The sequence below is a fragment of the Mandrillus leucophaeus genome, unplaced genomic scaffold (assembly GCF_000951045.1).
Source record: "Mandrillus leucophaeus isolate KB7577 unplaced genomic scaffold, Mleu.le_1.0 Scaffold274, whole genome shotgun sequence".
Lineage (NCBI taxonomy): Eukaryota > Metazoa > Chordata > Mammalia > Primates > Cercopithecidae > Mandrillus > Mandrillus leucophaeus.
The window spans coordinates 1022035-1047198 of NW_012102854.1; the positions used below are offsets into that span (position 1 = coordinate 1022035).

The 25164-nt window shown below is 49.3% G+C and overlaps 1 protein-coding gene across 3 annotated transcripts in view; it reads right to left on the bottom strand.

The window, feature by feature from the left end:
• The window catches only part of WDR62 (WD repeat domain 62), a 58961-nt gene that overhangs the window by 13018 nt on the left and 20779 nt on the right, over positions 1-25164 (bottom strand). For 2 of the 3 annotated variants that reach the window (XM_011984825.1, XM_011984824.1), the window contains exons 8-20: positions 24653-24813; positions 22832-23021; positions 14117-14254; positions 12435-12613; positions 10935-11026; positions 9118-9243; positions 6592-6659; positions 6391-6512; positions 5174-5249; positions 4361-4472; positions 4196-4259; positions 2848-2970; positions 1483-1616 (exon numbers count right to left, since the gene is read on the bottom strand). In XM_011984825.1, coding sequence (XP_011840215.1) covers positions 1483-1616; positions 2848-2970; positions 4196-4259; positions 4361-4472; positions 5174-5249; positions 6391-6512; positions 6592-6659; positions 9118-9243; positions 10935-11026; positions 12435-12613; positions 14117-14254; positions 22832-23021; positions 24653-24813 — 1585 coding nt within the window. The remainder of the gene's footprint in view (positions 1-1482; positions 1617-2847; positions 2971-4195; positions 4260-4360; positions 4473-5173; positions 5250-6390; positions 6513-6591; positions 6660-9117; positions 9244-10934; positions 11027-12434; positions 12614-14116; positions 14255-22831; positions 23022-24652; positions 24814-25164) is intronic. The other variant, XM_011984823.1, reaches the window with a different exon arrangement.

A 25164-nucleotide genomic window follows, 5' to 3' on the forward strand; every position in this document is an offset into this window, starting at 1 on the left:
CACCTCGCCTGGCTAGTTTTTTGTATTTTTTAGTAGAGACGGGGTTTCACCATGTTAGCCAGGATGGTCTCGATCTCCTGACCTCGTGATCCGCCTGTCTTGGCCTCCCAAAGTGCTGGGATTACAGGCTTGAGCCACAAATACATTTTTGATGCCTGATCAGGTGGTGTGAGTGGATGAAGCTGACTACAGTCTGCCCTCAGAAGTGATCACATGCTCAGATGTGGACAGCTACAGCAATTGGCTCAGAAGTGGGTACACCAGTCATACCAGGAACATGAGTCACACAACCCTAAGACTCTGCTTGAGCTACTATAGGAAAGAGGTGTTCTATTCTCTATGGAGTTTTATAAGCCTGTAGTTGCTGGGGGTATCTTTTCCCCTAGTAAAGGAAGAGTCTGTCCGTCAGCAAAGCCAACATGAAGAAAAGCAGAGCCAAAAGATACAAAAAAAAAAGCTTCCTTTTATCATCTGTCTATCTGGATCCAGCCATGCTGAAAGCTAATCCTCTCCAATTTTCAGGCACCAAAAAATTCTCTTCCTGACTTAGGCCTGGTTGCTTTTATACTGAAAGAGTCTTGACTGATATGATTATTGAGTTTCTTTCTTTTTCTACAGACAGGGTCTCACTCTATTGTTCAGACTGGAGTGCAGTGGTGTGATCATAGCTCACTATAACCTGGAATTCCTGGGCTCAAGCAATCTTCCTGCCTCAGCCTTCCAGGTAGCTGGCAATATAGGTGTGCACCACCAGGCCCAGCTAATTTTTTTCTTTTTGTAGGAACGGGGTCTTGGTATGTGCCAGGCTGGTCTCAAACTCCTGGCCTCAAGTGATCCTCCTGCCTCAGCCTCCCATGTAGTTGGGACTACAGATGTGTGCCACTATGCCCAGCTAATTTCTTTTTTTAAATTTTTTTTGCATAGGTGGGCTCTCGCTATGTTACCCAGGCTGGTCTCAATCTCCTGGCCTCAAGTGACCCTCCCATTTCAGCTTCCCAAAGTGCTAAAATTCCAGGTGTGAGCCACCACACTAAGCCTTATTACTGAGTGTTATTTATTTTATTTATATTATTATTATTTTTGAGACAGAGTCTTGCTCTGTCACCCAGGCTGGAGTACAGTGGCACAGTGCCACTGCACAGTGGCTCACTGCAACCTCTGCGTCCCAGGTTCAAGCAGTTTTCCTGTCTCAGCCTCCCTAGTAGCTGTACTACAGTTGCACACGCCACCATGCCTGGCTAATTTTTGTATTTTTAATTGAGACAGGGTTTCACCATATTGGTCAGGCTGGTCTGGAACTCCTGACCTCAGGTGATCCACCCACCTCGGCCTCCCAAAGTGCTGGGATTACAGGTGTGAGCCACCGTGCTTGGTCAACTCCTGAGTTTTAATATGTGCCAGGCCCTGTAAACAAAGTCATGGGCAAAACCCAGCAATGATTCCCTACACTGACATAGTTTAAAATAGGGCCCCTTTTCCAACCTGGATCCAAGCTGTCTTTGGATGGTGTCTTCAGCATCTCTTCTGGCTCACACTCTTCCTCCAGATCATCCTCTGTCTGCTCTCCAGGGCTCAGGGAGCGAATCTCACTAGGTGTGGACACATACGTATCCTGCCTAAAACCAGGAATGAGGACGGTAAGGAGAGAATACAGGCAAACGGGCTGGTGGTGGGGACTTGCCTAGGGCCTGGCCCTGTGCTAAGCTCCATGTTAACATATTCTTGGCTGCTGGTCAAGATGGTGCTGGCAAGTCCCTCACTTGACACCGTCTCCCCACTAGAAACACATCACCACAATAGATGAGATTAACAAAGGCCAGACTACAAAGGAACACAAACTCTTTCAGGGCTACAGCAATGGGACGGAAAGCCAAGCAGACAGTGGGACTGCAGTCCTGTGCTGGGCTCCCTGTAGGTGGCAGCAATGATGGTGGCTCCTCCCGAGTACAGGAAACTAAAACTCCCTTGGCATGAGGCAGGCACTGCAGCCAGGGCCCTGGTTCATAGTTTAGGGGTGGAGTGGGAGCCTCAAAACCAAGATACCAAGATGATACCTCTAATACCACCTCAGGACCTCAGGACCAGTGGCCCCTGTTAAGGCCTGGTCTCCACAGTGCCCTGGGAGCCACATGGAGCCAATGGCAAAAACAGACACACCCAGCAGCAGGAGAGAAGAAAAACCAAAAAACCTCCCACTCAAAATGAGCAACACCCAAACCAAAACCTCAAATCAAAAACTAGAACATGAGTTATCTGCAAATAAAACTGGCTTTGCTACATAAACACTTGAAAGAAGTATATTTAGAAGATTCAAAGAAGTAAGTGAAGCTACAGCTTTCAGATGGGAGTAAGAGGACACTGCGGTCCCACTGCAGCCCTCCTCTCAGGCCCCCTCCCTACCCACCCTTCCCCTTGGCTGGCCGGTCTGGGACTGCTCTGTTCCCACAGCCACTTGGGGCATCCCCCATCACAGTGCCCAGGCTCGCCAAACACTTCGCTTTTCCACTTCAATACCCTTCTCATGGCCGGGTGCAGTGGCTCACATCTGTGATCCAGCACTTTGTGAGGCCAAGGTGGGAGGATCACTTGGGCCCAGGAGTTTAAGACAAGCCTGGGCGACACAGCAAGACTCTGTCTCTATTATTTATGAAAATTAAAAAACCCCACAAAACCTTTTTGTATGTATTACTGTAACTGCATATTCAAAGTCTGTCTCCCCGACCCAGCTGTGAGTGTGCTAAGGGCAGGGCCCAGGGCTGTCTTGGCCACTGCTGTGTCCCCAGCATCACTCCATGGGGCCCCAGCAGGGACTCATCCCTCTGGTGGAAGGACAGGGGCTGCCAGGACCTGGGGTGGCCGTTCTGCTTCCTGTCCTTTGTGTGCTGCTGCTGCTCCTGGTGGTCGATCTCCAGCAAGTGCTGCTTCATGCAGTTGGTGATCTCCGGGCCCAGGTGCCAGATGAACACACAGCTGTGGAGGCCAAAGAGAGACATGCAAGGCAGAGGAAGAGTGAGCATGGGAGCTGCTGCCGTGGCTGACCCTGAAGCCACCCTCACCACAGCCTGGACCCCATTCTCCAGATGCTCCTGGAAAACACACCCCTATTCGCTTAGAGCAGGGATGCTGGACTCGCCACATCCACACCCTGGGCCCAGGTCTGGGGCATCTCAGCAAACCAGAGCCTGCTCTGGAGGCCTCAAGACCTGAGGAAGAGGGCTGTGGGGAAGAACAGGGGTAAATCAAAGGGAGTTGACAAAAGGGACTTCGTTGAGCACCACCCATGTGCTAAAGAATATATGGATATCATCTCATTCATTTCTCACCATACAATTTTCTTTTTTTTTTTTTTTTTGAGAGTCTTGCCCTGTTACCCAGGCTAGGGTGCAGTGGCGCAATCTCCACTTACTGCAACTTCTGCCTCCCAGGTTCAAGTCATTCTCATGCCTCAGCCTCCTGAGTAGCTGGGACTACAGGCGCCTGCCACCATGCACAGCTAATTTTTGTAGTTTTAGTAGAGACATAATTTCTCTATGTGGACCAGGCTGGTCTTGAACTCCTGACCTCAGGTGATCCACCCACCTAGGTCTCCCAAAGTGCTGGGATTACAGGCGTGAGCCACCATGCCTGGCCTCATCACACCATTTTTAAGGTAAATGGTGTTGTCTTTTACAGGGGAGCAAACTGAGGCTCAGGGTAAATAAGCTGCTCAAGGTGACACGAAAGTAAGTGACAGGCCTGGGATTTGTTTCTTCTTTTTAGGTTTTTTTTTTTTTTTTTTTTAGACAGGGTCTCACTCTGTCACCTAGGCTGGAGTGCACTGGCGTGATCTGTGCTCCCTGCAACCTCTACCTACCAGGTTCAAGCCATCTTCCCCCTCCTGAGTAGCTGGGACTACAGTTGTACATGACCACACCCAGCTAATTTTTTGTAGAGATGGGGTTTTGCTATGTTGCCCAGGCTGGTCTTGAACTCCTGAGCTCAAGTGATCCACCCGCCTCAGCCTCCCAAAGTGCTGGGGTTATAGGTGTGAGCCATCATGCCCAGCTTAGAGCTGGGATTTGAACTCAAGGCTGGGTGTGACACCAAGACTCCCACAATCCAAACTGGGCAGCTCAGAAATGCTTTCTACACAGGCAGGCTGAGAACAGTGCTCATGGTATCTGAGCCACAACTCTCCCAACGGTCCATGTCCTACCTGTCTCCAGATACTGTGATCAAGTGATGACAGTCATAGGTGAACTTCATGCTAGTAATAATTTCTGCAAACAAAGCAAAAGCTGCACTTGCCTTCGGAGTCAGAGGCTGGGGGTGGGGGTGGTGGGGCGGTGAGGAGGCCTCCCAAGCAGAGAGGTAGACCCACCTGAATGGCCAAACATCTTGGCAATGCACTCGCCCGAGTAAAAGTCAATCACTGAGATGCTTTTGTCAGAGCAGCTGGTGGCCAGGAAGGTGCCTGAGGGGTCCACATGGACCTGCCAGGAAAGGGACCCACATGTCACTCCAGCTGCCTGCTTCTTCCTTATGAGGAGGCCTGGGCCCCTCCCTCCCCCATGGTGGATGTTTAGCACATGGGACCCTGGCAGGGCAGGAGCTCCTGCTCCCATTCAACAGGTGAAGAAATTAACAACCACCTCAGCAGTAACAACAGTAGCCAGGCCCTGAGCTAAGCACTGAACATGTGCAAACTGAACTCCTCCAGAGAACAAGTCTATGAGCCAAGCTGTCTATGTGCATTTTACAGGGGATGATGAAACAGGCTCAAGAGATGATGCTTGCCCAAGGTCACACAGTCAGCCTGAGGCAGAGCCTGAATCCATAACTGTCCTAGACCAGAGGCTCTGAGAAGGCCCCCCTTGTCCTGAGTGACCCATGGCTGGTGTGGGCAAGCCAAGAGGGGAGTCCATGCCTCTGATTCTTCCCATTATACCCTGCTGCCACTCAAAATGGAACCCACTTAGATGCCCCGCTTGGGGAAGGGCTCTGTAAATAAAGGAAACGCAGCTGGGGTCACCCTCCCCACCCTCTCGCAAGCATCCTTGTTTAACCACGCCTGAGAAGGTGCTGGCCAGCGCAGTGCACTGAGGAAGGACCAAGGCCACAGGTCTCAGGTGTGGGCCATCACAATAGGTGGCCCATCAGGGCAGCAGACAGACGGGGGTCTCTAACTCCTTACCTTCAGCAAGGACCCTTCGTCACCCTGGGAGCCCTTGTAGCACTTCTTCTGCTTCCCGTTCACAGTGTTGTAGACTCTGGGGAAGTGGGGGTGTGTTGTGACCAACAGGGCCCCGCCTACCCCACCACCTCATTCTCTGGGTCCTGCTGTCCTCCCCTCCCCTGGAAGCCCCCTGCTACCTCTTGTCCCCATCTGATGCCTAGACTGAAACTGAAACCCCATCTCAAGCTGAGGTTGTGTCCTGGGGTACCCACTGAGTTAATGCCCATCTCCCCCATACACTGCAAGCTCAGTGCTTGGCACTGAATGAGAAGGAACTGGAAAGGGGGTACAGAGCCTCTCTGCACTGCTTTGCACCCTGCACACTCCCTCTCTGCCTCCCCCTGGCTCACTCCTCCACATCCTCCCCAGGCTCAGGTGTCTCTTCCTCCAGGAAGTCCTGCTTGATCCCCAGGTGGGGTCAGGTGTCTCTGCAGGGCCCCTGGGCTCCCCCATCTCTGACCACTCTGTCACTGTCTGTGGCTGTGAGGTGGCCATGTCCCCTCTGCTGGACTGTGAGCTCCATGAAGGAAGGCCTGGGGCTATCCTGGCCACTGCCATGATCCCAGCACCATCCAGCCCAGTTAGGTCCTCAGGGAATACAGGTGAATGAAGGAGTGTATATGCCACATCAGCACCTTAGTCATCCCACACAGGCTCTAGGGAGAGCCAGAAGGAAGCCCTCTGCTGACCTGGAGGCCAGGCCTGGGAGAGCCCAGCTTCTAAGAAATACTTGCTGGTGGCCAGGCGTGGTGGCTCACGCCTATAATCCCAGCACTTTGGGAGGCTGAGGTGGGCGAATACCTGAGGTCAGGAGTTCGAGACCAGCCTGGCCAACATGGCGAAACCTCGTCTCTACTAAAAATACAAAAATTAGCTAGTCATGGTGGCGGAAGCCTGTAATTCCAGCTACTTGGGAGGCTGAGGCAGGAGAATCACTTGAACCCAAGAGGCAGAGGTTGCAGTGAGCTAAGATGGCACCACCGCACTCCAGCCTGGGCAACAGAGCGAGACTGCCTCAAAAAACGAACAAACAAACAAAAAACCCAAGAAGGAACACCTGCTGGGTCCCTCGATCCCCTCCCAGCTTCTTGGGAACCAGAGGAACAGAGGGAGAAAAACAGACAGCCTAGGACAAGGCAGACCAGGCCAGCTAAGGGTCCAGGGTCACCCCTTACCTCACATTGCGGTCCTGGCAGGCCACGGCCACGTACTTCTGGGTGATGTCAATGTCCATGTCATACAAGGTGGTTTTCTCTGCTACGTGGTGGGTACGGACAAAGTGTAGTCCATCTGAACCCTGGCAGGGCCGGCACGACCTTCACAGAATGCCCCAATAACCCCCCACCCCAGCCCCCAAGGAGGCCATGCCACCCTACCCGCTGGGCACTGCGAAAGTAGATGCTCTTGTCGGCCCCACAGCTGATCATCTGGATGTCTCTGTTGCCTGGGGGAGGAGGACGCTGTGTGTTAGACAGGGCTGGGCCACATGGGCAGGGGACCCTAGCTGGGGAACTCCACTGCAAGAGCCATCAACCAACTGTGCTGGGATCAAGGAAGGCTTCCTGGAAGTGGTGAGGTGGGTGCTGGGTCTGGGTGGGACTCTCAAGATATGAGCTGTGTGTGTGAGGGGGCACAGGTGGAGCTGTGGGCAAGGCAGGCTCTGCAGAGCAAGGGCATATAGAGAAACAAAGGCTGGGGACAAAGAAGGGACACCCTCTCCAGTCTGGGATTGAGACAGGTGACTTCAGCAGCAGAGTAGAGGCAGGACTGTAGCAGGGACCAGTGGAGACAGGCTGGGAGGCTCGTGCCATCAAGATCAATTGCAAGATCCAAACGAGCCTTGGGCCAGGCCCCATGCATGTGGCTGGTCTTTCTGAATGCTCACCACCCATCCCACTGGACAAGTGTGAACACAGAGGTTCACAGAGTCCTTGTCCCAAGGCACACAGAGGACGGGGCAGGACTGAACCCAGGCATCCTCTGGTGCCAGGGTCAAAGATGTTAAACACCTCTCTGAACCTGGGCCTCCCCTTTGAGCCTCAGCTTCTTGTCCGTACAATGGGTATGGTGACAGTCCCTTCCCTGGAGAGTGGTGTGAAGCCCTTGGAACAGGGACTGCCACATGGTAAGCACTAGACACAGTCTTGCTTTTATTATTCTCATTTCTTTTTTTTTGAGGTAGAGTGTTGTTCTGTTGCCCAGGCTGGAGTATAATGCCGTGATCTCAGCTCACTGCAACCTCCACCTCCTAGGTTCAAGCAATTCTCCTGCCTCAGCCTCCCAAGTAGCTGGGATTACAGGCACGTGTCACCACATCTGGTTAATTTTTGCATTTTTAGTAGAGACAGGGCTTCACCATGTTTGTCAGGCTGGTCTTGAACTCCTGATCTTGTGATCTGCCCACCTCAGCCTCCCAAAGATTATAGGCATGAGTCACCGCCCCCTACTGTCTCATTTCTTTATAGAATAACAGTTTGGTGAGGATGAAACAACAGAACAAATATAAAACTCTTAGAGTTTCGGCACATCAGACATGCTCCTTCATGACAGGACATTTGAGAGGGTCCAGGCCTGACATACAAGTATTAGATGTTGCTCAAGGAGGAGTCGTTGGCTTACAGAAGGGAGTGAGCCCCATATAAGCGAGGAAGCGTAACCTGGGAGGGACCCAGAGAAGGCCTGCAAGCCTCTGGTAATGTTCTGCTTTTTAACCTGCATGTGGTGAATGTAAGTACCGTATTTAACAATATTACGACCACGAGCAATTAGAACAGTCTCTGCTATCAACAATGTCCCAGTTCAAACCTCGCTCCTAAGAACTGTGAAGTGGATACTCGCTGGCTTTTTTTTTTTTTTTTTGAGACAGAGTCTTGCTCTGTCACCTAGGCTGGAGTGCAGTGGCACAATTTTGGCTCACTGCAACCTTGGCCTCCCGGGTTCAGGCTATTCTCCTGCCTCAGCCTCCCAAGTAGCTGGGATTACAGGCGTGCACCACCATGCCCAGTTACTTTTTTTTGAATTTTTAGTAGAGACGGGGTTTCACTATGTTGGCCACGCTGGTCTCAAACTCCTGGCCTCAGGTGATTTGCCCGCCTCAGCCTTCGAAAGTGCTGGGATGACAAGTGTGAGCCACCACACCTGGCCTATAGTCTTCTTCCTCTTTTTTTTTTTTTTTTTTGAGACAAAGTCTCGCATTGGCTCCCAAGCTGGAGTGCAATCACTGGCGCAATCTCAGTTCGCTGCAAGCTCTGCCTCCCAGATTCACGTAATTCTCCTGCCTCAGCCTCCTGAGTAGCTGAGATTACAGGCACACACCACCATGCCTGGCTAATTTTTTTGTATTTTTAGTAGAGACGGGGTTTCACTATGTTGACCAGACTAGTCTCAAACTCCTGACCTCATGATCTACCTGCCTTGGCCTCCCAAAGTGCTGAGATTACAGGCGTGAGCCATGGCACCTGGTCATTATTCTTTTTTTTTTTTTGAGACGGGGTCTCACTCTGTTGCCTAGGCTGGAGTGCAGTTGTATGAACTGAGCTTACTGCAGCCTGCACCTCCCAGGTTCAAGGAATTCTCCCACCTCAGCCACCTGAGTAGCTGGGATTACAGAAACACCACCACATCCAGCAAATTTTTGTATTTTTAGTAGAGATGGGGTTTCACCATGTTGTCTAGGCTAGTCCCGAACTCCTGACCTCAGGTAATCTACCTTCCTCGGCCTCCCAAAGTGTTGGAATTACAGGCGTGAGCCGCTGCACCCGGCTCCAGCCATTATTCTTTATACTATACACAGATACTGTATTCACTTGTTTGGATATATATTTTACAGGAGAGTTGAAGAATGAATCCTTTTTTAGCAGGGTAGCTAGCAAGGCACAGGGAGCGGGAAGGAAGGGGCTCACCAGCGAACTTGATGGCAGTGATGGAGGAGGAGTGGTCATCCAGCGTCTGCTCCAGGTTGTAGTTCTTCTCCACGTTCAGCACATGGATCAGCCGGTCCCGACTGGCTGAGGCCAGCAAGGTCAGCCCTGTGAGAGGAGAGAATAAGACTGGTTCCTGAAGGCTGCGTGGGTGCCCTGGCCTCCCAGAAGGGCAGTGTGACCAAGCTGCCCAGTCCTCGGAGAAGGGGTCTTTGGTTCTTCAACTGTAGCCAATTTGGCCCAAGCCTGGCAAGGGCCACTCCCTCAGCTCTGTGTGGTCTTTCTCAGAGTCCCCACACCCTGGCATTTCACCTCCTCACCACCAGCTCAGGAGGATGAATCTCGATGGGCGCATGGACGCTCCTCCAGGGACATCCACAGCAGACACTCCAGCAGAGCCCAGTGCTCTTGCCTGCTGGGTCCGACTCCTTGGCATGCTGGGTAAAGCCCTGGCAACCTCTCAGCCTCTTCGAAAACCAATGTCCTCTCACCCTCTGAGGTCTGGCTACTTGGGCCTTGTTCAGGTCCTATTGACTGCCTGTGGCCAGACTCCCATCTGCCACCAGCCTTCCCTACTCTGGTCACTTGCTATGTCTGAGGCCTAACAACATGACCTGAGGCAGAGGGGAGATCAGGAGAGGCGAACCGAGTGAAGAGGTGTTTAAAGACAAGTTGGTAGGGCACACGGCATGGGGGATGGGAGATCGAAAGAAGAGCATGGGCAAAATCACATCAAGATATAACTCCACCATCTCCATAACTCCCAAAGTGCTGGGATTACAGGCATGAGCCACCGTGCCTAGCCGAGAAAAAATCTTGAGGAGCCGGGCGCGGTGGTTCACACTTGTAATCCCAGCATTTTGGGAGGCCAAAGCGGGTGGATCACCTGAGGTTAGGAGTTCGAGACCAGCCTGGCTAATATGGTGAAACCCCGTCTCTACTAAAAATACAAAAATTAGCCGGGTGTGGAGGGGGCGTGCCTGTAATCCCAGCTACTCTCGAGAGGCTGAGGCAGGAGAATCACTTGAACCTGGGAGGCGGAAGTTGCAGTGAGCCAAGATCATGCCATTGCTCTCCAGCCTGGGTGACAGAGCAAGACTCTTGTCCCAAAAAAAAAAAAAGCTGGGTGTGGTTGCTCATGCCTGTAATCCCAGCACTTTGGGAGGCCAAGGCAGGCAGATCACCTGAGGTCAGGAGTTTGAGACCAGCCTGGCCAACATGGTGCTGAAACCCCATCTCTACTAAAAATATAAAAATTGGCCAGGCATGGTGGCAGGTGCTTGTAATCCCAGCTACTTGGGAGACTGAGGCATGAGAATCACTTGAACCGGGAGGTGGAGGTTGCAGTCAGCAGAGATGGCGCCACTTCCCTCTAGCCTGGACAGAGTCCATCTCAAAAAAAAAAAAAAAATGAGGAATTTGGGTGAAGCCTATAGGGTGTTCATTATAATATTCTCCTAATATTTCTATAGGCTTCAAACTTTTTGAAAATAATGCCTAACAATCAATCTATCTTCTTCAGTAGAAGATGAGCTCATTCACAATTCACTCATTCACACATCCACCCCTTTGGCTTGGGTGCTGGCACCAGCAGCGGGCAAGTCAAGCTGAGTCCTGCCTGCGAGTGTCTTGTGTTCTGGAGTTCCAGCCACTCTGGTCTCAGGGTCCAGCTACAGGGGCCCTTACCGAACACAAGACTCCCAGCTGTCATCCACAGACACTAACTACCCCTTTCTGTGGCCTTGCCAGGGGGGTTGCCTCCCTGCCAGACCCCCATTCCACTCCTGCTGTGGGCTCACCTGTCTCTGGCTTGGAGTACTCCAGGCACAGCACCTCAGCATCATGGGCCTCCACCTTGACCAGCTCATCCATGAAGTGCAGCTCGTGGATCCTGGGAGACACACACCGCCCGCTGAAGCCCCAGACCCCAGTCCTATGCACTCTGCCACTTCTAGAACAGGTCAGAATGGCCAGGCTGGCAACATGAGAACCCCTTATCATGGCCAAATACTCTAGAGATGTACAATCACTTTTCTCATTTAGAAACCTGCCATCGTAAAGGGAGCTGTGTTGAGACCGGGAGCACCTCAGCAGGCAGCAGTCCCTTGTGGTGCATGTGCCAGAACATAGTCCCAGGGATCTAGGACAGTCCTCTAGGGTGACAGGCGTTTACACAGGGCTGCATCAGAGGTGGTTCCTGGGGTGGGGCAGGGGCCAGGGATTAGGGGCCAGAGGTCATAGTCCAGGATAGGAGCTATGGATGAGAACATCTGATTCCAGTCTCATTGTTAAGAATCTCAAATCTAGACCTTCCTCATTCTCCTCAAATGAAATCAGTCATCAAGTCATCCCAGCTTCTCCATTCTACCTGCGTGATCTTAGTCCAGACACCTTGTGCCAATAACATCACTTACATCAGAGGGTCAGTGAGAGGATTAAATCAGTTAACGCAGTGCTCAGGCCCGCGTCCAGCAAGGGGGAAGAGCACTATCCCCATGTTAGCTCTTGGTACCGTTGTGCCCCTCTGGACAGTGCCATGTCAATATGAGCAGCTCACTGACACACTGAGCTGGCCTCATACAGTGACTGGTATCAAAACAGGTGCCAATATTTAAATATTATAGAATTTCACAGAAAAAAAATCAGCACTTTCTGCTCTTCTTGACAACAGGAAGATGTGATAACTTGTAGCCTACTCTCCTGGGGCTGCCTGGTGGCTGCTGCCCCTTTATGTCCCCTCTAGCTCCCCCCAACTCTCTTCCATTCCCTAGTGGCTCCAGCACCCAAGTGGTCAGAGCAGTCATTTGTCATCTTAAACCTGGTCCCAGAGACAGGGCCTATGTCCCACTAGCACCTACTGGGTTGGTAACATCTTGCCAAACTTCAACAGGGCACATAAGCAGCCTGAACTCTCAGCTACCCTACCCTCCTAGCCCCTCTCCCAGGGCCACCAGGACCCTCCTCCAGCTGGCATCTTTGCTGACAGTTCAGCATTGGTACCATGTGGCTGGTGAAAGTGTCACTCTGCCCTAGAGTCATGTGAGCTTGCCTGTGCACTCTGTAGGCAAAGTCTGCACACCCTAGCTGCTGAGGTCCTGGTAGTCACCCTGCTCTCAGCCCTTCTGGAAGCCTCTTCCGAGCTTAAGTTCCCAATGGGGGCTGTTTATGGGATTACTATTCACAGCCCCTCATTCCCAATGGGCAGCAGGAGGTGCCAAGGCCAGGGCTCCTGCCTACTGCCCTGAGAATCCGAGCTGGAGCTGGGAGGTGTACACTGGACACTGCCAGGGCCCACTTGCCTCAAATTTCCACTTCGGTCGCCTGAAGCCAAATGCTGGCCGTCAGGACTGACCTGCATGACCCGCACCCCGGCTTTCACGTCCATGGGCGTCCCATTCTCACTCCCCCGGTCTGGGAAGTGTGACATGTCCTGCAGGTGCTGGATGTCATTCTCCACATACACGACCTTCAGCAGGGTCTGCAGGAAGGACAGGGCTGAGGTCAGCACCACAAGCAGCTCAGAAGCACCTCTGAAATCGTGTCCCTCCATAGCCAGTCTCTTCTTCATTAGTAATACAACCCTAATTTTGAGCTGGGAGTTTCACCAATCAGAATAATTATTTCCTTGCCTCCCCTGCAGCTAGATAAGAATATGTGAATAAATTCTGAACAATTAAACATAAAGCAAGCACGTATTCTTCTGCTGTCTTTTCTCCATCCTGCAGCCTGGAACTCGGATATGATAGCAGGAGTCCCCACAGCCACACTGGGTCATAAGGACATAGCCTACTCCCTCAAATGACAGAGTAGAGAGCTGGAAGGCCTTTGGATCCCTAAGGGCTTCCTGCAGAACGTCTAAACTGGTTACCTCCAGACTACTTTTATGAATCAGAAACCTAACTTTTACCTCTTGAGTTTTTCTATTGTGTGCAGTCAAAAACAGCATGTATATCACAGGTACAGAGGAGATGATAGTAGCACTGGGTGGGGAATGAGGGGAGTAATAAAAATGTACCTGTGGGGCACCTGCTACAGCCTCCTGCATCAAGGGTCTTTTTAGTTCCAATCGCACTGGCCTCTTTCAGGTTTTCCAATTCACCCAGCTGTTTTCCACTCCAGGGCCTTCATACAGGCTATTCCCTAAGTATAGACTCTCTCCCCTTCCCTCTTTACTCTTCCCAATCTCAACTTAGCTGTCCCTTCCGTGGGAAACTGCTCTAGATGTCCCAGATAAGTTCACATGCTGCTGCTCTATGTCCTACTAGCACCCTGCACATTTTCCTTCATGGTGCTTGTTGCACTTGTAATTGTGCGTAACGTGGATGGTTGTCAGTTCACTGCCTGCCCTCACTAGATTGTGTGTGCCACAGGGCAGAAAAGTCTTAGTCGCTCTTGTGTCCCTAGCATGTAGCAAAGCACATGGCATGGACCTTAATAAGCGTCTGCAGAATAAATGAATGCATGACTCAGGTCTCAGCTCCCCAGAGACGCCCTCTCACTGGCCTCACAATACTAACCAAAAGTTCTTCAGCAAACTCTTCTTCCCAGCCTCCCATCATGGCTCTCGCCAGCATTCTGCCTGCACCCCGCTGAGGCCTCACTGTGTGGCAGCCAATGGACAGGGGGAGCCCCGGAATGGCCTGGCTCATTAGGTGCTCTCCCAGGGAATTCCATCTGAAGACTTAGGAAGCAATTTCACCTCTGCTGGGTGTGTTGGGCTGCTGGGAGTGGCCATATCCACACATCTGCAGAGCAGGAGCCAACTGGCAAAGAATCAGAGAGGATGGATTGTGCCACCTCAGAGAGGGAGCAGGAGAAAGAGAAACAAGAGGAAGCGATGCAGAGAGGGACTTGCCTTGGTTGCCGGCTCTTGCCCTAGTGGAACCTAACATTTCGGGTCCATCAGACTCCTTCCTGCCCCTACATTCAAGCTTACAGTATTGTTCCTCCTGAAAGATGGTTCACAAAGGAAGCCACTCACATTGCTGAAGATGTTTTTCTGCCAGTGAGAATCAGGGCTGCTGTCCAAGTTCCAGAAGCGAATGGTGTTGTCTGAAGAACAAGTCAGAAAGGATCCTGACGGCAAACAAGCTCTCTGGTCTTCAAACTCAGGATACACCTACAGTTCCCAGAGGACAAGGCAAAGGATGACTCAATGACAGCACTATGACTTACTGTTGCATTTTCATGGGAAAAAAAAAAAAGTAAGTTAAAGATAAACAGGTATCCTGCAATACTTTCTATGCTAAAAATAAACAAGGGAAAAAAAAGGATACAAAATGTTACCACATGTCTATGTCCCACCTTCAGCCTAGGCCTTAATACATACCCTCAAATAAACTTTCAAGGGAAATGTGGAACTCAAACATCACTAAACACAAAAGAAAACAATGTACCATGAGCAAGAAGTAGCACAAGCAACAGAGTCTAGCAAGACTTCAAATACTGAAATTATTAAATCAAGGGAAGTGGCGCATGCCTGTAGTCCCAACTACTTGGGAGGCTGAGGCAGGAGGATTACTTGAGACCAGCAGTTCAAGTCCAGTCTGGCCAACATATGAGACTGTGTCTCCAAACAAACAGACAGACAGACAAACCAAAAACAAAATAAAAAACCCAAATTGAAATTATCAGACAGAATACAAAATAACTATGATCAATATGTTTGACGAACTAAAAGATAATTTTGACAAGATTAAAAGTATGCAGCCAACCAGAAATTATAAAGATTAACCAAGCAGGGCTGAAAAAGAACCAAACAGAACTGCTTCTAGAAATGAATAATAAAAACATATTGGCCAGGCGCAGTGACTCATGCCTGTAATCCCAGCACTTTGGGAGGCCGAGGCGGGCAGATCCCCTGAGGTCAGGAGTTCGAGACCAGCTCCCCAGACGCTGGCTTCCCCAGCGTCTCTACTAAACCCCGTCTCTACTAAAAATACAAAATTAGCCGGGCATGGTGGTGCATGCCTGTAATCCCAGCTACTCGGGAGGCTGAGGCAGGAGAATTGCTTGAAACTGGGAGGTGGAGGTTGCAGTGAACCGAGATCGTGCCATTGCACTCCAGCCTGGGCAACAAGAGTGAAGCTCCGTCTCAAAAAAATAAAAATAAAAAAATAAAAAATAGGCCAGGCACGGTGGCTCATACCTGTAATCCCAGCACTTTGGGAGGCCAAGGTGGGCAGATCACGAGGTCAGGAGATCAAGACCATCCTGACTTAACACGGTGAAACTCTGTCTCTACTAAAAAAAAAAAAAATACAAAAAATTAGCTGGGCGTGGTGGCAGGTGCCTGTAGTCCCAGCTACTCAGGAGGCTGAGGCAGGAGAATGTTGTGAACCCAGGAGGCGAAGCTTGCAGTGAGTCAAGATCATGCCACTGCACTCCAGCCTGGGCAGCAGAGCGAGACTCCGTCTCAAAAACAAACAAATAAATAAATAAAAATAAAAACATATTAAAAACCAAAGATTAGCTCTCTGGTCTCGGCTGCAGAAGCGAGATGACGAAGGGAAAGTCATCATTTGGAAAGCGTCGCAATAAGATGCACACCTTGTGCCGCCGCTGTGGCTCTAAGGCCTACCACCTTCAGAAGTCGACCTGTGGCAAATGTGGCTACCCTGCCAAGCGCAAGAGAAAGTATAACTGGAGTGCCAAGGCTAAAAGACAAAATACCACCGGAACTGGTCGAATGAGGCACCTAAAAATTGTATACCGCAGATTCAGGCATGGATTCCGTGAAGGAACAACAACTAAATCCAAGAGGGCAGCTGTTGCAGCATCTAGTTCACCTTAAGAATGTCAACGATTAGTCGTGCAATAAATGTTCTGGTTTTAAAAAATACAAAAAACAAAACAAAACAAAAAAAACGCCCAAAGATTAGATATAATTGAGGAGAAAATTAAGTGAACTGAAAGACAGAACTAAAGATGTTTAGAATGAAGCTGAGAAGGACAAAGAGCCACCATATAAAGAGATCTCAAAATATGGAAGATTGAGAACTGGGAAGACGATAGTAGCGGCATTAATTTTTTTAATTTCCCAAAATCTCGACGTAAGAAAAACATCAACCAGATGGCAAAACCCAAACCTACAGACATTTATAGCAAAACTCAGTGACAAAATACTCCCATAACCCCCAAAATACAAGTGAGTGGGACAAACCACCACTAGTCACAAGACCTACATATCAGCATGCATGTGGGAGACAGAGAAGCAATGAGGCATCTGACAGACCCAGCAACAGGATAATTCCAAAGTAGCCAACAGGTGTTCACTGGAAAGCACACTGGGCCAAACTGGACAGCAGCTGAAACTGGCAGGGTTTCATCCGCCCCAGCAGCAGTTGAGTGTAAGGGGTAAGGCCTAAAGGGACTGGAGAAGATCCTGTGAACTCTCAAAACTGAGCTGCCAGGGCTCCCTTTCAGGACAAAGCCCCACACTGAAGAGAAACTGCTGAGAGTAGAAACAAAACTGATCAATCACAACAGGGACAGGAGAAATAAAGTAAACAGGAGATTCAGATTAAAGGAGAGACATAACAGATAAAGAGGACCACAAAAAGGAACTATCAGAAAGCAGGCTGCCATATTTTAACACAGAAAAATAACAGAAGCCTATAATCCCAGCACTCTGGGAGGCTGAGGCAGGAGGATTGCTTGAGCCCAAGTTTGAGACAAGCCTGGGCAGCATAGTGAGACCCTATCTCTATCAAAACTAAAAAATTAGCCGGGCATGGTAGTGCATGCCTGTGGTCCCAGCTACTCGGGAGGCTGAGGCAGGAGGATTGCTTGTGCCTACGAGGTTGAGGCTTCAGTGAGCTGTGATCATGCCACTGCACTCCAGCCTAGGCAAGAGTGAGACTCTTTCTCGAAAACAAACAAAACAAAACAAAACAACAAAACATGCCACTCCACCCCCATTAAAAAACAGAAGACAGAGTTCTCTCTTGTGAATTTGGAAAATCTGTCCTGAAGCACACCAAATTCTAATATTTCAGAAAAACTGGTATCACGTAAAAATGAACAACAGGAAAGGACCAAGGTCAAATCCAACAGTCACTCTTAAAAAGGAAGAAGAAGAAGAAGAAAAAAAAGCACATCAGCAACATATTTTCACAAAAAAGATAAAAACTATAACTTACATTTTTTTTTTTTTTTTTAACAGAGTCTTGCCCTGTCGCCCAGGCTGGAGTGCAATGGCACGATCTTGGCTCACTGCAACCTCCACCTCCTGGGTTCAAGCAATTCTCCTGCCTCAGCCCCCCAGGTAGCTGGGATTACAGGCGCCCGCCACCACACCCAGCTAATTTTTTGTATTTTTAGTAGAGACCGGGTTTTGCCATGTTGGCCAGGCTGGTCTCAAACTCCTGACCTCAGGTGATCCACCTGCCTCAGCCTCCCAAAGTGTTGGGATTACCAGCATGAGCCACCATGCCTGGCCTACTATTTCAAAAGAAGGTAAAAGATATTTAAAAAATGATCCAAGATATGAAAAACAACCTAGAAAAACTCAGAAAAAAAGTGATGTAACTTAAAGAAAGAACTAGGTCAGGCGCAGTGGCTCACGCCTGTAATCCCTGCACTTTGGGAGGCCGAGGTGGGCAGATCACTTGAGGTGAGGAGTTCGAGACCAACCTGGCCAGCATGGCAAAATCCTGTCTCCATTAAAAAAACAAAAATTAGCCAGGCGTGGTGGTGCGTCTGGAATTCCAGCTACTCAGGAATCTGAGGCAGGAGAATCGTCTGAACCTGGGAGCTTGAGGTTGCAGTGAGTGGAGATCACGTCACTGCACTCCAGCCTGGGCGACAAAGTGAGATTCCATTTCAAAAAAAAAAAAACTTGTACTTATACGTTCATAGCAGTGGTATTCACAACAGCCATAAGGTAGAAACAACCCAAGTGGCCGTCAACTGATAACAGAGAACAAAATGTGTTCTATCCATACAATGAAATACTATTCCGCCATAAAAAGGAATGAAGTACTGACACATGCTACAACATGTATAAATCTTGAAAACATTATGCTAAGTGAAAGCCAGGCACAAAAGCCCACATATTCTATGATTTCACTTATAAAAAATATTCAGGTCAGGCATAGTGGCTCACACCTGTAATCCCTGCACTATGGGAGGCTGAGGTGGGTGGATCACCTGAGCTCAGGAGTTCAAAACCAGCCTGGGCAACATGGTGAAACCCTGTCTCTACTAAAATACAAAAATTCATCAGGCATGGTGGCATGTGCCTGTAATCCCAGCTACTCTAGAGACTGAGGCATGGGAATTGCTTAACTCGGGAGGTGGAGGTTGCAGTGAGCCGAGATTGTGCCTCTGCATTCTAGTCTGGGTGACAGAGCAGGACTCCATCAAAAAAAAAAAAAAAGAAAGAAAGAAAGAGGAAAAGAAAGGAAAGAGCCGGGCACGATGGCTCACGCCTGTAATCCCTGCACTTTGGGAGGCCGAGGTGGGCGGATCATGAGGTCAAGAGATCAAGACCTGACTAACACGGCGAAACTTCATCTCTACTAAAAATACAAAAAATTAGCTGGGCGTGGTGGCGGGCACCTGTAGTCCCAGCTACTCAGGAGTCTGAGGCCAGAGAATGGTGTCAACCTGGGAGGCGGAGCGTGCAGTAAGCTGAGATTGCGCCACTGCACCACTCCGGCCTGGGTGACAGAGCGAGCGAGACTCAGTCTCAAAAAAAATGAGGGAAGGAAAGGAGAGAAAAGAAAAGGGAAAAGATTCAGAACAGGTAAATCCATAGACAGAAACAGATTAGTCATCTCCATCGATGGGGGGAGTGGGGAATGGGGAGGACTGCTTAACAGATATAGGATTTTTTTGGGTGGGTGGGTGATGAAAATGTTCTGAAACTAGAGAGTAACGATGGCTGCATGACACTGTAAGTGTACTAAGTGCCACCAAATGGTAACTTTAAAATAGCTGAAATGGTAAATTTCATGTCATGTATATTTTACCACTATATATATATAATTCCCCATTCCAAAATAAACAGGGGTCAAAAGGGAGAGACTATAGTATGCAATGGCTATTCAGATCCTGTAAATATAGTATAACTATTTTAAAAATTGGAGAGAGTAGAGAGAACATATGCAATACAATTGTTTTAACTGTCTTCAGAACTGAAGAGCTGTCCGTTCTCAGACTGTTGCATGTAAATGTGGGAAAAAGCAAATGAGTTAATGGGGATATTCTAATTCCATCATCCCCTGTGTCCTTAAGAACTAGGCTTCTGGAAGCATCAACCCAATAGCTATGAGTATCCCTAACACCCAACTTGTGATTCTGAAATCCCAATTTGTACTAAAAAAATACACCTGGCCTTTTCTTTCTCTTTTTTCTTTTCTTTTTTTTTGTGATAGGGTTTCACTCTGTCACCCAGATTGGAGTACACTGGCTTGATATCAGCTTAATGCAACCTCTGCTTCCCGGGTTCAAGCGATTCTCATGCCTCAGCCTCCCGAGTAGCTGGGACTACAGGCACCCGCCACCATGCCTGGCTAATTTTTTGTATTTAATGGAGACAAGGTTTGACCATGTTGACCAGGTTGGTCTCAAACTCCTGGGGTCAGGTAATTCCCCTGCCTCAGCCTTCCAAAGTGCTGGGATTACAGGCATGAGCCACTACACCCAGCCCAAAAAACTAAACATGGTCTTTTCAAGAAATGGTTGATTCCTGATATGGGACAGGAAAGGTACAAGATGAGACTGGAACATATTGGCATCCCAGGCAGCAAGGTGGCTATCAAGAAATACTAGGGTCATGTCCAAAGGACTCAGGAGCCAATGTTAAGAGGCTCTCACTGGCTAAAGATGGGATGATATGAGCTCCAATAAAGTTAATAATTATAATAGATTAAAACATATCTGATATATTTAAATATATATGAGTTTATAATGATATTAAATAAAACTAGTTACCTTTAGAGGATAGGGAACCAATTCATTATCTTGAAAACTGGTAAATAAAGGGAAAGAATCAAGTATTTCTCCTGCCTTTCCTATATGAAGTATAGCACTGGGTGACCAAATGGCAGATGAGAGCAAATATCTCTTCATGTAAGTAGTCCAACTAATAAAAATAAATTATAGAATTAGAATATCACCATATTGCAACCCTCAATAAATGGGTCCAGGCATTGAGCATCAATAGCTGCTAACAGGCCAGGCACAGTGGCTCACACCTGTAATCCCAGCACTTTGGGAGGCCGCGGCGGGCAGATCACTTGAGGTCAGAAGTTTGAAACCAGCCTGGCCAACATGGTGAAACCCCATCTCTACTAAAAATACAAAAATTAGCCAGGCGTGGTGGCGGCTGCCTGTAATACCAGCTACTTGGGAGGCTGAGGCAGAAGAATTGCTTGAAACCAGGAGGTGGAGGTTGCAGTGAGCTGAGATAGTGCCACTGCACTCCAGACTGGGGCAACAGAGCAAGATTCTGTCTTGCGGGGGGGCGGGAAGCTGCTAACAATTATTGATAAACTCTACATATCGTTTGTGTGATTTTTATGATGTTTATTTTCAGAAACATGAAGAATACAGGTAGAACCTTAGAGTTATAGAAGAGAGAATAGGCCGGGCATGGTGGCTCATGCCTGTAATCCCAGCACTTTGGGAGGCTGAGGTGGGCGGATCACCTAAGGTGGGGAGTTCAAGACCCATCTAGCCAACATGGAGAAACCCCGTCTCTACTAAAAATACAAAATTAGCCAGGTGTGGTGGTGCATGCCTGTAATCCCAGCTACTCGTGAGGCTGAGGCAGGAGAATCGCTTGAACCTGGGAGGTGGAGGATGCTGTGAGCCGAGATTACACCATTGCACTCCAGCCTGGGCGACAAGAGTGAAACTCCATCTCAAAAAAAAAAAAAGGCCGGGCGCGGTGGCTCAAGCCTGTAATCCCAGCACTTTGGGAGGCCGAGACGGGCGGATCACGAGGTCAGGAGATCGAGACCATCCTGGCAAACACGGTGAAACCCCGTCTCTACTAAAAAATACAAAAAACTAGCCGGGCGAGGTGGCGGGCGCCTGTAGTCCCAGCTACTCGGGAAGGCTGAGGCAGGAGAATGGCGTAAACCCGGGAGGCGGAGCTTGCAGTGAGCTGAGATCCGGCCACTGCACTCCAGCCTGGGCTACAGAGCGAGACTCCGTCTCAAAAAAAAAAAAAAAAAAAAAAAAAAAAAAAAAGCAGAGAGAGAATAGGGTAGAAGCAGTATTGGCTGACAATTTTCTAGAACTGATGAAAAGATCTATCCACAGATACTGCTGCTGAACAGCTATATACATAAACAATAAGGAGATACAAAGAAAATCAACTGAAGACACATAATAAAATTGATAACAGTGAGGGTGACAGGGAGCAGAACTGGGGGCAGGGAAGTCATCAATGTAGACTGTAGCCTTATCTATAATATTTCACCTATTTTCCCAAATGTTTAAAAATTTCATATATAAATTTTAAGTTACTAAAAAACATTCTTTGAATGGAAAAAAAGTGCTGTCAACAAAAACGTCAGCCCCATGAAGGCAGACAGACTCAACCAGAGTCATACGGCTGAATGCTGCCTATTCAAAAGGACAAAGTTCTTTGTCACGGTCCTGAATCTGAAAACACAATTCCTCTAGGACAAACATTTCCAGTAAGAAATTTTCAGCCCCCCTGCCATAGCCCCTGCCGAGTAGCTGCAACTATAGGCACGCCTGGCTAATTTTCCATTATTTTTTGTAAAGCCGGGGTTTCCTCATGTTGCCCAGGCTGATCTTGAACCCCTGGACTCAAGTGATCTGCCCACTTCGATTTCCCAAAGTGCTGGGACTACAGGCATGAGTCACCGTGCCTGGCTAACTTTAGAGAATTTTTTAAAACCCACAAACTCACTCTCAGAAAATAAAAACTTCAAAACCTTTTTTTTTTTCCAGACAGGGTCTCACTCTGTTACTCAGGCTGGAGTATGGTGGCACAATCACAGCTCACCGTAGCCTTGACATCCTAGACTCAAGTGATCTTCCTGCCTCCGTCTCTCGAGTAGCTGAGACCACACGTGTGTGCCACCATGCCTGGCTAATTTTTAAAAATTATTTGTAGAGATAGGGTCTTGCGTTGCCCAGGCTCGTCTCAAACTCCTGGGCTCAAGTGATCCTCCCGCCTCAGACTCCCAAAGTGTTGGGATTACAGGAGTGAGCCACCATGCCCCGTCTTCAACTCTTTTTTTAAAAAAAGCAGTGAAATAGAGAAACAATCTCCACAGCAAAGCTTTCTGCAGAGTGCACGTTCCTGCCACAGGGCCTCTGTGCTTGTGGTTCTCCCCAGCAGTTGCAGGTCTCACTCCCCAATTTCCTGCAGGTCTCTGCTTAAATGTCCTCAGGAAGGTCTTCCCTGACCCCTCTCCTCTCTAGAATACCACCTGGATTCCCCTTCCCCTTCCCCGCCTCGTTTTTCTTCAGAGGGTTACTGCTGCTTGGCGTGTTATTCACTGATGATGTTTCCAGGTTTCCTTTCCCATCCAAATGTGAGCTCTTAAGGGCAGGGTTTTTGTGTCTGTGTCCTCAGCACCTAGGACAGGGCCTGACGCATAGGAGGTAGTCAATGAGTATCTTCTGAAGGAACTACTGAATGGGTTCCCAAACTGTGGGGAACTGTGCAGAGGCTGAACAGGGGCAGAGGGAGGGAGGGGGGGCTCACCTCCACGTTCCAAACGTAGGAGCTGTGGAAGAGCTCTGACCACACCTTGCCCACTCTGTTGATGTCCTTGACATCCCAGATGTAGATGCTGTGGTCCTTATACACGCAGGACAGCCACTGGTGGATGGGGTCGAAGGTCAGTGCCACTGTATCTGGGTAGACTGCTTCTGCCTTCCTGTGGAAGAGGAAGCTAACAAGGCCACGTGGGTAATCAATCACCATCAATGTCACTGAGTAGTGACAGCCACCTCTAGTGACAGTGGAGCTGCCTCCCCAGCAATGCCATGCCTCATGGTATTTGTGGCCATCCATCTCTCCTGCTCCAATTCTACTTCTCCCTCTTCCCTCTTCCTCTGCTTTGCTTCTCATGTAGAGGATACAAACCGGAAACTTTTGCCTGGCCCTGAGAGCAAATGAGTTTTTGATTCCTATGAACATTTCTCTCCCATCATTTCACCCAACTCAAGCTCCTGCTCTCTCTGAGCATACAAAGATAATAGGCATGTATCTTAGGTCCCACCTCTTCTTGGCCTCACCAACGCATGATCAAAAAGCCTCTTTGCCCTAAGGAGGCTGGGGAGCTGTCTCGTGGCCTGGGGTCTCCCTATGAAGGCTACAGTTTACTGAGCATTTACACTGTGCCAGGCCGAGAATTTTACCTGCAATAAATTCTCACAACCACGATAAGAGGCAGGCACTATATTTTACATATGAGAAAACGGAAGCACAGGGAGGTATAGTCACCTTCCCAAGGTCACACAGCACAACAGAAGGCAGCAGAATTGTGAGCCCAGCTACTATAACACAACACTGCCTGTGGGTTGCTCACTCCCTCCTTTCCTTCATGACACCCAGTTCCCCTATTCAGGTCCTGTCATGGAAAAGGCACCCAGGAGCTAGTATCCAGAAATCCACAAAGAGGCAGCCCTAGGCACCCGGCACCCCCTGGTTAGGTAGCCCCCGATTCCATAAAACAGACTTGCAACAAAGGAGAAGAAAAGCCACAGCCTAGCACTTCCATCCACTCTTGACACAGCAGCAGAGGGACCTAACATGTAAGGCCTGGTCATTTACCCCAACGCCCGAAACCCCCAGCAACTGCCCACTGACCTAAGGATAGACTACAGGCGACCCACACTGGCCTCATCTCCCACCATCCTCCCCGGGAACACTGGGCTCTGGCCACACAATCCCTCACTATTCCTGCAACATGACAAGCCCAGTGTACTGTCACCTCAGTTGCTGGGACCCAGCTCTCCACACAGCGGCTCCTTCTCACCAGACACCCAATCAGCACAGCCCACCCCGGGCACTCTCCTTCCTGAGTCCTTGCTGTGTTCCCCAAAGCACTGATGCCTATCTGAAATTACCTTCTTTGTGTACTTGCTTATCATCGAGCCCCCCTGCTATACTGCACAGAGGCAGAGATTTTGCTGCTTCACTATAGGTGTATCCTGCTTCCAGCCCAGGGCTGGCACTTAGCAGCTGCTTAGTAGGGGTCAGCCATGTGGATGTGAACACTCCACCACATTCACAGCTGCTCTGCACTGTTCTTCACCATGCTGACCGCTATCTGAGATGATACTGTTTACTCCTTTGTTTTCTCACTGACTGTTTCTTCCCCTACCCAGCCTCACTTCTCACTGTGAAGCTTGCCTTGGAAGGCAAGGACTTTTCTGCTTTGTAACGCCCAGGGCTGAGAGTCATGATGAGTATTTGTGGGATGGACAGATATATGGATCTGGAAGCATGGATGAATGTCAGTGGAGAGACTCTGGGTGGGCCCCTCCCGTTCCGTTCCCTCTCCCTGCAGGGCAGTACCTGGGCTCCAGGCCCTGTGCCACATCTACCCCAAGGTAGTGTGGCTTGGGCAGGTTGGTGAGGTAGTGCAGGCTGTGGGCCTGGAAGATGCGGACTATCCCATCTGTGCAGCCACAGAAGATGAGCTCCTGGCTGACACAGAGGCAGGAAGACAGGGAGACCTGTAGGGGCAAAAGGGACCCCAGTGGATTTGGTGCTTCACGTGGCCTGGCCCAGGGACATGGGGACTGACAGAGCAGCCTTAGGCCTCCAGAGAAGACTTATAGTTCCTTGGGTCTAAGACACCCATTTTAGCATATTTTAAGATTTCTGAAATCAAGATATAGTATACTGCTGCTATTGAAATACATGTGTCCCCAGGTAGACAGAGATATGAACGGAGACAGAGATGTCACTGCTGTCTACAGAGAAACGCAGCTATGTATGAAAAATACCTGTTCAGCAGACTGCAATTTCAGGTAAGTCACTTGTAGTAACAGGGTTGAATGTTAAGCTTAAATTTTTTTTTTTTT